At 39.9% G+C, this 13,119-nt stretch overlaps 1 protein-coding gene across 1 annotated transcript in view; it reads left to right on the plus strand.

The window, feature by feature from the left end:
• The window catches only part of GALNTL6 (polypeptide N-acetylgalactosaminyltransferase like 6), a 944,384-nt gene extending 931,723 nt beyond the window's left edge, over positions 1-12,661 (plus strand). The window contains exon 13 of the mRNA XM_070415471.1: positions 11,117-12,661. Coding sequence (XP_070271572.1) covers positions 11,117-11,284 — 168 coding nt within the window. The 3' untranslated portion in view covers positions 11,285-12,661. The remainder of the gene's footprint in view (positions 1-11,116) is intronic.
• The last annotated feature ends 458 nt before the right edge of the window (positions 12,662-13,119 follow it).

A 13,119-nucleotide genomic window follows, 5' to 3' on the forward strand; every position in this document is an offset into this window, starting at 1 on the left:
CTGAAGTAGTGAGACCTGAAGAGCTATGGGCCAGATACAGGCACTGCATGAAAATCTAGTTGCTCCACAATCCTTGCCAAAGCTTGGCATAGTCAATTTCTTTTTCAGCTCCTCTTTTCATTCTGTGGTTGGAGACTGCTATCACATGTTGTTAGCTGTTTTGGATATCATCTTTGTGAAGGATGTGAGCCTTTTGGTCATTTTTAACATTGGTTGTATGGCTTTTTTTACATATTTTTGGAGGATACATACATACATGTTCTTTGTTGGATGTATGCATTGGAAATATCTTATTCTGATCGGTGTCTTCCCTTTTCTTTCTTGTGTGGTATCTTGATGAAGAGCTAGTCTTTATGATTAGTGCATTTTGTGTCCTGTTTAGGAAATCTTTGCCCACACAACAGTCATGAAGATAGACATTTAAGTTGTCTTTGGAATCTTTATTGTTTGCTTTTCAACACTCTGGTATATAATTCCATGAAATAATTTTATGTGTATGATGTAAGAGGGGATTGATTTTTTTTCATATTTATATCCAATTGCTCAATCACCATTTATTATATTTAAAGACCATTTTTCCCCACTACATGGAAATGGTACCTTTGTCATAAGTCAAGGGGCCTTATATACATGGGTCTGTTTATGAATCCTCAAGTGTTTACCATCAACTAAACAGACTTAGCCATACAGAAAGTAAAATAATAGTAAAAAATGAACTTAATCTGATAAGAGGTATATCCAAAAACCCATAACAACCATCACTCTTAGTGGTGAAATGTTAGAATTTTCCTCCAGAGTCTAGGGATAAAATATGTTGTCTGCTATCATCACTTTTATTTATCATTGTAAAGGATAGCCTACCTAGAGCAATCAGGCAAAATAAATAAAATAAAATAAAAAGTTGGAAATGAAGATATTCAACACTCTATTCACAGATGACTTAATAGTTATATAAAAAATCCAAAAGATTATACATTTAAACTAGTAAAAGTAATAAGTGCATTTAGCATAATCCTGCAAATAAGATAAATATAAGAAAACCAATTCTATACACTAGCAGCAAAAAAAAAAATAGAAAACAAAATTTAAAAATGATTTTATTTGACTACCATGGGAAGCATCAAATAACTAGGAATAAACCTCACAACACATGTGCAAGACCTTTACACAGAAAACTATAAAACCTCGCTAAGAGAAAATTTTAAAAGAGGAATCCATCAAGGATAATAAGACATCATTGTAAAGATATCAGTTCTCACATGGGTGTTTAGATTTTAATGCAAAAAAGAAGCACATCCCAGCAAGTTTATTTGTGGAAATTGATCAACTGATTCTGAAATGTATATGGAAATGAAAAGGCCAACAGAGCCAAGAAAATGTTAAGGAAGAAAAAGAACAGTATTGAACACTATGAAAGCACCAGGTATCGAGACATGTAAAAGTACATTTCTAAAGGCAGTGTGTTATTGGCATAAGGATAGACTGACTGAGATCCTGGGTGTTGGTATTTTTGGAAAGCTCCAAAAATGTTCTAATGGGCAGTCAGATGGAGAATCATTTTTCTAGCCCTAATTTTTACCTACTTTCTTTACTCCTGTTGAGGTTGGCTCTTCCACTTGTATTCCTATACCATTTTTGTTCCCTTCTGTGTACCTGTCACATTGTATTATGCCTAGTCAGTCTCCCCTTATAGATGTTAACTATATAAGGGCAGAAACTTTTTCTTGTATGTCAATATGGCCTGCCTAATATCTAATATGTAGAGGAGTTCCTAAATAAGCATTCTTTAAATGGCTTAAAGAACCATTGAGTTCAATTATTGAAATAATCCCCTCCTTCATGAACCCCAAGCTCTGCGGATAACACTTAACACATCTCTGTGTCTCCGAATCACATACACAGCCTCCCCAAATACCAAAAGTAAAAGACTTATTTTTTTTTACTTGCTCTCTGGAGTGTTCTTATAGTTTAACTTCCATAAAAAGGGACTTTAAAATAACATTAAACAAGAAATACAAATAAGAAAGTACCTTTCAGACTGAGATGATGGCAGTGCAACAATCACATTGGCTTAAAAAGTGAGTGGGTGGAATTTGTGGCATGTGCCTGCATTTGACTGTTTATTGTAGCTTATATATAAGCCAGGGCTTTGGCCTCTCTGCTCATAAAATCCTGCTGGTCTACAAAGATACCAGATGGAAGGCCACAAGGTTGTTATTTTTTAATCATTCTGGTTAGCTATTGATTTAGGACCAAAAAAATGAGGAAAGTGTACACAAAGAGCGTAATTAAAAGGTGTGTAATTCAACTTTGGTTCAGATACATAAAGCCCTGCTATAAAATCCTGGACTATGTGGTCATACTGAGGCAGTCACACTACCCCAGGGCAGCCCACTCATTCCTGGACAGTCTCAAGTATCAGCAAGTTCTTCCCTGGCTTTCGGTACCACACAGATTAAATTTCATCCATCTTGCTCAAGTCAGACCCCAAAGGTTTGAACAATGTTTGCCTGATCTTTACTCTTTACTTCTGATTTAATGGCCCGTTTTCTTGCCACTGCTCTTCATATGGGTCTACCTCAATCAGCCTCTAGACATTCACTCCTAACATATTCTGATCATCCCAGAGAGGGGTGATAACCACAGAATGTGTCTCTAGCACCCTTTGTTATGAGCTTGTAGTACCCTTTTGTTATGAGCAATATATTTGTTAATTTAGCTTGAGTCGGTTCATTTTTCTGCCTTAACTTTACATATACTTGGCTTCTTAATGAGGTCTCAATATAAAAATAACCCACAGTCTTTTTTCTTATGTTGCTGCACAGACACATCTCTGCAGTCTTACACCTGTATAGCTCATCGTTTATACTTGTGCGGTTATCCATTTGTGTCTATGAAATTCTTTCTCACCAGATTTCATCTAACCTAGATTTGGATTCTTTGATCCAACTTATGAGCAATTGAACTAGTTTTCGTTTTCATCACAGCATGTAGTCATGCCTTCATCTACGATGTTGATCCCAATGCACCAGAACTGAGCCCTCTAGCATGTGGTAGAGGTGACATTGATCCATTCACGAGCATCATTTGGATGAAGGTCCTCAACCAGATACAGATTCACCTAATAGCAATATCTCATAGCCCACATTTCTCCGGCTTGCCCATAAGAACACAAAAGTGGACTTTTCAAACATCTTACTGAAAACCATCTGACAATGTCTACATCATACCCATGTTTGCAACAGGAGACTTCAGTCATTGTACCCTAAGAAAGTCTGATTTTCAATTCGAATGGATGATTCAACCACCTTGTCGAAGAAGAGGGGGAATTGCTGCCAGGAGAGGATATACTCACCCTGGCACTGAAGCTACCTTCTTAATAAGTAGTAGTAGCTCCCAATTCTGTTTTCATCTGTAGGTCTAACCTCTCTGAAGTCACTTAGTTGTCACAACCTTTTAACTTTTGCCATTTCTGGGTAACTTGGCAATATCCTTACTGGTTACCGTTTCACCCAACATGTTTAACTGCCACGCTCTGGTCACTCAGAAGAAAAAAGGGCCCCATCACAGACCATCTCAGGTTCTAACATAAGGATAAAAGCTCCCTGAATCGAATGCCTGCCAAGATCTGGACTGACAAACCAAAGAATCTTAGTAATGGGAACTATGAAAAAATTAAATTGGTTTGCTAATTAGAACAATTTCTCCCTACTGAGCAGGTATGGGGCTGGAGCAGTGCCGCTAGTTGGCTCAGGCAAGAGGAGGAATGGAGTAACTCAGAGACCAAGAGCACAGGCTCTGGTTCCTGGGGGAACTGAGATTTGCATTCTGGTTCTTCCTTGGGTACTGCTAATTCTGGGGTCTTGGGAAACTTTCTTACTGTGTGCTTCTGTTTCCTCATTTGAAAATGGAGATAAGAATAGTTTCTACCTTAGAAGATGACTCTAATGGCTAAATAAAATTAATATGCACCTCTAAGACATGGTACTGAATAAGAGTTCATTTAAAGTTAGCTATTACTATTCCATGTGCTCAACAAACTATCTTCTAATTTGATTTTATCTGTCCAAGTTTACCTAGAGGGCTAGTTAGTCATATTTCTCTACTGTATATTTCAGTACTATTTTAGCTATAGCTAAATATCCGAATGTAAATTCAAAGAGACGGGGATTTTTCTCTGCTTTTTTTCATGCAGAACCTAAAACAGTGCTTGCCACATAGAAGTACTTAATTAGCATTTGTAGAATGAATAAAGAAATGAACATAGCTCCCATTTGTCCACATTCACTATCTCTTCAGATTGCTTATGTGGTTTAGGTAGATAAAATAAGAAAACCTGGGTAGAACATTTAGCACTGCCAGAGACAGATACATATTCAATAAATAGCAGCTATTATGATGTTTACATGACTCCCACAAGTTCACTGAGGGGAGATAAAAAGCTATGGACAGATAAAAACAAGCTACAGAACAAATGGGTTTTCTCTACTCTGGGGACTTTCAGTCCAGTGGAGAAGCAGACCAAAATAATTCAATAAATTAAGTGTACAGGACAATATGAAAATACAAAACACTGGGTTTTACCCATGCCAGAGAAGTAAACAAGGCTTCTCTGGCAAATTAACTTTTCAGTGGAGACATAAAAGATGAGTAGGAATCCTAAGTAAAGAAAGTGATAGAGATAAAGATCCCAGATACAAGGATCTGCTTGTGCAAAGGCCCTGAGGTAGGCAAGATTTTGGTTTCCTGGAAGAACAGAGAGAAGCCAGTTGAAAGGTGTGAGTGTGATGGAAAATTTGAGTTATACGGCCAGACATCTGGCCAGGGGCAGGATCATACAAGACCTTATAGGCCAGGCTAAGAATTTAGCTGTGCAACCAGGAAGTCTTTGAATGGTCTGAGAGACATTCAAATTATTCTGGCTGCTCTGAGGAGAACTGAGGACACATTCAAGCCCACCATTTGCCTGTAGCCCAGAAGAGCAAGTGACAGGAGCAGGAGGAGAGGATGGAGGTCTGCTGTGGCTGCCACTGCCTCAGCGCACACACCCAGGGGCTCTGTCAGGACATTAAGAAGCATTATTTCTGATTGGCCAAATTAGCCACTGATGCAAGACCAATTTTCTCCTCCTGTGAGGAATTCTACCTGTCAAAGAAAAAAATGGAAATGATAGACGGCAAGGCTGCCTTTTCCTTATTATGCCTATCAAGGGGTTATTTGCATTTTCCCAGATGCCCAAAGTAAAAATAGGCAGACAAAACCTACCTAATTTGTCTTTCTTCCAGAACTCACAGGATATTCATATGTCAACCTTGTCCTTTTCCACAGCACCAGGCTGTAGGAGGGCATATCTTTTTATTCCTTATCTCATCCCACTTTCCTCCTCTCCACCCCATTCATTTTGCAGATAGAAAACCTAAATCCCTGACCAATTAAGTGCCCATCAAAGATTGTTGTCAAAGACAAAGCTGGGATTAAAAACGAGTCTCATAATTCCAAACCTTCGTTCTCCCATATTCATATTAGACACAAAAGGCATTGGACCTAATGGGTTCTCTCTCACAAAAGCATTCTGTTTCAGTGTATGGTACATGGAAATGAGTGGTCAATAGGAATGAGTATTTCAGTTCTTCCCCCTTTACATAGAGGAGCTATCCTGAGGTCCAGTAAACTTACTGGGCTGCTTACTGGGTATCTAAACCTGGATGTTCCAGAAATGTCTCCAACTCATTATACCTCAAACAGAAATCACTATCATTCCCACCCCCCCATTCCTGTTCCTTTTTCTGCATTTCTTACCTCAAAACTGCTTTTCCTCCAGGCATCCACTGATTCCCTCTACCCTAACCCCCACAGCCCATTAATCAGACGGCCCCATATGTTACTTCTCAAATATCTCTCACATCATTTCTTGGACACTTCCAGCTCATCCCCCATTGCTTTTGCTTTTGCCTAAGCTTAAATCCTGTTGATTGCTGTAGCCACCAACTGTTCTCTTGGCTAGAGTCCAATGTCTTCCTTCCCGCCTCCATTCTCCTCTCTACCACTAGCACGATCCACCCAAAATAGGGATCCTGTGGCTCTACTCTTTTAAATCCTCCAATAACTACTCCCCAACAGTTGCATGAACAACCAAGGCTTAGCATTGTGCCCCATTCTCTTCATGATATCTCTTCATGATATCATAGTCTAGAACTCCCCACCTTGCACCCTGTGCTCAGCCATACCAAATACCCCGCTGGTCCTCCATAGCACATAACCTAGCCCTCCATTAACTCTGACGTCATCTCCCACCACTCTTCTTCACTCTTGCCTCCTTGCTGTTTCTCTAACCTACCATAGTGCATTCTTGCTTAGCATTTTTGCACTGGCTGTTGCCTCTGTCGGAAACCCTCTTCCCCCACATATTTGCATGGCTAATCCTTTCACCTTCTTCGAGGCCACCCAAATGTTACCTTCTCAATGAGGTTTACCCTTGCCACCTATTTATTTTTTAAAATATATTTTTATTGATTTCAGAGAGGAAGGGAGAGGGAGAGAGAGACAGAAATATCAATGAGGAGAGAGAATCATTGATCGGCTACCTCTTACATGCCCCCTACTGGGGATTGAGCCTGCAACCTTGGCATATGCCCTTGACCAGAATCAAACACGGGACCCTTCAGTCTGCAGGCTGACGCTCCATCCCTGAGCCAAACTGACTAAGGCACCCTTTCCACATATTTAAATTTGCACACGGGATATATATTTTACCTATTATGCTCATCATTTATTGTCAGTGCCTCAATGTCCCCCCTTTACCCCTCCCTCTAACATGTAAGTTTCAGAAGGCAGGGAATATTTGTCTTCTTAAGTTTATTGATAAATTTTAACCCCCCAAAACAGTACCTGATAAATGGTAGGTTTCAAATGAATTTTTGTTGAATAAATTGAATGCATGGATGTACATGTTATTTCACATTTCTCTTTTCACATGTTTTTCTCTATGTCTGAAATATCCCAATCCATTCTATTTCCCAAAGTCTACAATCTTATTGATATTTTTTTTTACTTCAAACATTTCTTGTTTACCTATTGGTTTCCCCAACTTCTTGGGTCAGGGGAATACATCTTATCTTTCTATGCCTATCTCCTAATACATATCAGAAAATAATAGGCACTTAATAAGTATTTGTTGAACTCAACCGACCTGAATAATGTTGTATTTCAAGAAAAGGACCTAAATGCATAGATCACATACAAATTGACCAAATTACACAGAAGAGCTCATTCTAAAACCATCAATGACCTTTATTCCATAAGTTCTTTTGCTTAACACAGAAGGTTCTGGTATATCAAGTTGGATAACTGGTTGAGGCAGGTCTTAATGTTTGCAAATTTTATTTTGCCAGGGCTGCAGAAATTGTACTTAGGTCTTGAATAGCTAGTCTCAGACCAGATGGTTAGTACATTCTGATTTTTAGAATTAGGGAATGCTCCTTGGCTAAAAATAAATTAGAGAAATGGAGAATGGAATCACTATTACTTAGTTATTACATGTAGGGTATTGTGCCAGCGAGTTTACATATATTAACTCTTATCCTTCCAACAAACTTGTGAAATAGATATCATGTCTGTATTTTACAGATGAAGAAGCTAAGGTTCAGAGAATTAAATAGCTGTCCAAGGTCACACAACAAGTAAGGGGCATGACTGGAATTTGACCCAAATGCCCTGTGGAACAGAATCCGAGCCCTTGACTAGGTTGCTTCCCCTCCTACAGTGTGGGAGTTTTAGTCTCAGACTCATCTTCCTATGCATTATGAACTTACCCACCTGCTTTATTGTCTTTGCATCTGTGGTGTCTGGTTCTTTTATTCATCTGGACACAGTGTGGAATGTTTCCTACAATGTACTCATTCTTTCAAAGTTCAGACCCTATGGACGTATGAAATGTAATAAAATTTAATGCTGGCCTGCAAATGCCACCAAGTATAACACAGAAGCCAACCAAATCGCAGGCCTGCTTGGAAGAAGTGCCCCTCTCAAATGAGCTCCCTGAAAAATCCCACCCACCCCTTTCACAGCATGGACTGACTGACCTGCTTTGATTTTGAAGGGCAGGGCTATAAACCTGGACATGAACTTTTTTCATTTCCTGCTCAAGAATTTCCAATTTCTTAGCAAAAACAAAAACAAATAAAAGCAAGGGAGGAAGCGGTCAGGGAAGGTGGAAGGAGTATGGGAGAGGAAGTTTGTTGCAATTACATTTTGAACAGCGAGATAGATGCTATGACCGTCCCCTGGGACTGAGCAAAGAACATTCCAGTTTTAAAGAGCCCTTTAAGGAGGATTGTTGTGAACGACAGACTTGCCAAAGCACTGAGAAGCCTATTCCAAAGAAAAAACTGTATTCAGTCTGGTTACAGCCATCTGTTGTCATGACCGAGGCCATGAAGGATAGAGGAATAAAAAGCTGTCATAGAGCAAGAGACCATATTCACCAACAATTACTCAACCCACTGACTTAATTCCAGCGGGAAAAGCATCAGTAAAGACATTTAATAATCGAAAAGCTTAGCTGAGTAGAAACATAAAGATGACAATTATGTAGCCCCCAAGGTCAAACGTGGATAATGCATGCCGTGGGAAGGCTGAAGATGCTTCCAGAAGCTTGACCTCTAGGACCTACTGGATACTCCACAGACAAGGGTTGAACAGAACTCGGTCTGTAACCAGAGAGCAACCAATCTGTTGGTGCACTGCTTATGTTGATAGTCTCTGGTTTGAGGTCCCTTCATTTGTCTCTGTCATGATTGACCTTTGCCATAAAATGTACATCATTCAATTTTATGGCTGGGAGAGGCCTTCGAGATTGGTCTTATCTACACCCCCTCCCCCCATTTTACTGATGAAGTTTCTCAGACATAGATAGATTTAGGGAATTCAACTTTCAGGAGAACATGAAGTGCAATCGCAGAACACACATTCTGGATTTTCCAGGGTAGTGCTGAATTTGCATATCCTTCCTGGTTGGCCCCATGCGTATACCTGTATTTGTCAGAGCATGTGTTCCAATTTGAGATTTGGGAAAAATATGATCACCTTATGGCTCAGAAAATAAGGTTGGAGAAAATAAAATGTTCATAAAATCTAGTTTGGCTTGTGCATCCACGCCGAGGTGCACAAACCAGTAAAGGAAAGAGAATAAAAACAGGTACTTGTTTAAGCTTTCATGGAAATATGTGTTTTGGGGGAGAAACTGCGAACATATGGAGGTCCCCAGTTGAGTTATTGATAAAGGTGACAATAGGAAGAAACACAGATAGTTGGGGGAGGTAGTACTTATACCTGGAATGGAGTGAATTATAATTTAGCAGGTCCATAGAATTAATTTTCATGCATTTTAACAGCTTGAGAATGCTCTGTGAAAAGCAGATCTAAATACATTACCCCCATGCTGCTAATCTGGAAAGAGACTGAGCATGAGAGATGCTGGGAATGATGAAAGCAAGGGGGTGAAGGACACTGCTGCCCAGGGAGCTACAGTGGCTATCAGAAGGGATAGCCACTTGATGGCAAGGATGGACCCCAAGAGAGAGGGATGTGGGGTGAGCTGCAGGGCACTCCCCTTCCTTCTAGAATCTGCTCCCTCCACTCAGAGTAGGAGACAGTTCCTCAGAGCCTCCCCTGAAGTCAAACAGCAGCCCAGTTGGTGGGGTGGGGGGGGGGGGGGGGGAGGAGGAGTGGGAAGGAGACCTCAGGAGCGTTCTTTGTGTAAGAAAAGTAAAATCCACAGTAGACTCAGGAACCCCGTAAAGAGAACAGAAGAATGAGCCTTTGTATTAGGCACAGCTCTTTCTTTACATTGAAACTAGAAACATGAAAACTAAATTGCAGGCAGCTGCCTTTCTCCTTTCTTATTCTTCCTCCCTTCACACCGTGCCTAACTATGCAAACATCCGGGCCCTAAAAGAACATCAAATATTGGTTGGTGGAGTCTTAACATCCAGGAGCAATCCAGCAATATTTACACAGGGTGCCTGGGAAACACTTAGATTCCAAAAGCATTGCAGGTCTAATATTCCCCAGTGAAAGAACACAGTCAGAGCCTCTGAACATTTCCTGAGGTAAATAAGACAACATTATTTGACCCTCAAATTTAAGCAGTGATTTGGGGAAGCTTTTACATGTTATTGACATTTTTCTTTTTTAGCATAGACATTATAAGAGACAAAAGTTTTATTGCTACTTAAGAAGGGATCCTTTTCTCTTAAATTAACTTCCTCTTTCTACTTGCACAATAAAAGGGGGTGTGTGTTAATAAAGCCAGTCAGATAGTGAGCTTGCTTGCCTCTTACACTTTCGTGCCCCCTGCCAGTACCTTTCATTCAGAGGGCTGTTATCTTTATCATGTATTTAGCAACCTTTTTTTTTTTTTAAGTGAACACTGCCTCCTCCGTTTTACAGAAAGCAATGAGAATTGCACCACAGGAATGACACTAAAGGGATTGAGAAGAGACTGAAGTTCAAGTGCTAACAAATTTGAGTTTGTAGGTTGAGATATTGCCTGTGTGTCTCTTATCATTTTCTGATTAAGGCAACTGAGCACTTACCTCATTTTGGTTCCTGTTTCTTTTGTAGTTCCCCTTCCAGTTAGAGGCTCAGTACAGGGTAGGAAAAATTCTGACTGTTCTAGTTGTGTGTGTGTGTGTTTCTGTGTATAGACAAAATTGTCATTTTTGTATACATGCCTCTCCCCAGATAACTAGGTTATTAACTACTTGATAAGCAACCTCACATGCTTACTATCTTCAAAACCCAAGCAAGAAGCAAAATGTCTACCACAGAGTAAAAAAAATGATGGACTGCTTTTTTTTAAAAGTATCACTGAATGAACGAATGCTTTGCTTCTGATTGAACCTGCTTGGAGGCCTTTCTTAGTACAGATGGATCCCAGGAAACCATGTTCCATGTGCAACTCAAGCTGCTTTTGTTTGATTTGGGGAGATAATCTATTTTTTACACCAGGAGTATAGACTGAAATATAAACGGGGATATTTTGCTCCCTCTGTATATTTTGGGTTCTAACCAGTCACCATATATTATGTCAGTCGTTTCTTTCTGATCTCTCCAGGACAGAACGTTATTCCATCCTGTGAGCAACAGCTGCATGGATTGCAACCCCGCAGAAAAGAAGATTTTCATGGCCAGATGTGACCCCCTATCTGAGACTCAGCAGTGGATTTTTGAACATATTAATATGACTGTTTTAGAAAAATTTAACCACCATGCCAGCTCCTAGAAGGAAAGAAGGAGAAGTGATGACCTCCAGATTCTAAAAAAAAAACTAAAATTTCTCCAGCACCGGGGTGGAAGGCATCGGGAATAACTTTTCCTCGATCTAGGAAGCCTGGTTTAAAGGCCCGTCAATGCCACGTCAAAGTAGGTTGTCCTGGAGAACTTCCTGCATCTGAAGAACTTGGCGGAGAACCTCACCAGCTGCTTCTGAGAACTTGAGACTAGCAGTTCCCTTGCTGGCCAAGGGGGAAGATTATTTAGGGATGTTTCAAAACAACCGCTGAGTTAATAAATCCTAGCATTTCTCAGGTCAAATCCTGCAGTAGTGAGTAGCTATGAATGGATCCTATCATTCGGGTGGGAGGGGGGTGGAAATGGAGTGCATGACTGCTCTGACAACCTGAAGATCCCGCAGGTGTAGGTAGAACTAGCCACGCTGAACGGGTGAGCTGGACTCTTTGGTGCCATTCTCTGACTAAGAATGGGTTAAGCAGGTTTAACCCTTAAAAGTGCTGCAGCTGATTTTAGAGTGCTCATACCATTCTGTTTTCTCGTTGTTGTTTTCTAAATGAAGGTGTGCTATGTAATGTAAGATTTAAATTACATCATGAAACGGACTTCCAGTGTTTCCATTCTTGCACCGGCCATTTTCCTTTTTGGGCAGAAGTAACTTATTTTTCCTAAAAGTTCATGCTCCATCCGTCAGCTGAAGTTCGAATTCAGTGCCCCTGTATGAATCCACTTTAAAAACAAAATCAGAACACTATGCTGCCCGGTTACTCCAAAGAGAATGATTTCACAGAAGCAGCAAAACTATGTAAGGTTTAGGAGAGGGATTTCCTTAGGAAATCGATTTTTACTTTTCTATTCTTTTTAGAATTCTAGAAGTCTGATGTTTGTCCAGTCATAACTTTTATTAAGGAAGGGAATGGAGTGAGGTTGATGTAATTTGTTTAAGGAGATTCTTAAACCCAAATAAATCTACACTCCAAGTGCCGTGTGAAAATGTCTCCGTTCACTTCAATTCTGTTTGGTCAGTCCTCGGGACATAGAAGTGGTTTTGTTTGGTTGGTTTTAGATATTTTTTGTTTTATGTCACTGATATTAATGATGTTTTTGTTTTACTTGGACGTGCACCGAAGGAATTTCCATGAATAAAGTGCTTCTGACACTGTTTTCTGTAAATGGGACAATATTTCAGGGGTGAAGAAAGGAATGATTAAAAAGCTAAATGGAGCATTTAATCCTTAAGACAATTTTTTTTTTTACTTTTCAATAATAATGGTGGTGGGAGAGGAAATTAAGATGGGTCTTAAGAAAAAAAATTATGTTTATTTTACATTCCTCAAGTTTTTTCTAGTAGAAAGAAGTGTTTATTTTGCTTTCATTGTTTTCTCTTAATGTGGTTTCCTTGTTAAAATGTATATGTCGTCTTGGATATAGAAGCAGTGAATTTTAGAGTTGGGAAGACTCTTAGTCCAATCCCTTTGTTTTTATCGATAAATGACACAAGCCCAGAGAGGATGGCCCTCCTTCTTGGCAGGGCAGAGGGGTCTTCTGAGCCTGCTCCAGTGCATCCTCCTGCTCTGTGTCGCCTCACTCTGCTCCCCGAGGCGGTTCTGATTATTCCTCTGATTTAACTCACCATTTCCCATCACTAGATGAAACCTCACACCTCCCTGGGGATGCCTACAAGAGGAGCATTCACACTCAGAAGCTTCACGATATGAAACCTCTTCTTGTAAATGTTCGAGGTTTTGTTCTCTCCTCGAAATCTAATCAAAATGTCCAGTTAAGCTGCCCTGCTAGTAGTTGGGGAAGAGCTATTTTGTTATCTTT

Source organism: Myotis yumanensis, unplaced genomic scaffold, assembly GCF_028538775.1.
Source record: "Myotis yumanensis isolate MYYU_CA2020_CCGP unplaced genomic scaffold, mMyoYum1.0.hap1 SCAF_5, whole genome shotgun sequence".
Classification (NCBI taxonomy): Eukaryota; Metazoa; Chordata; class Mammalia; order Chiroptera; family Vespertilionidae; genus Myotis; species Myotis yumanensis.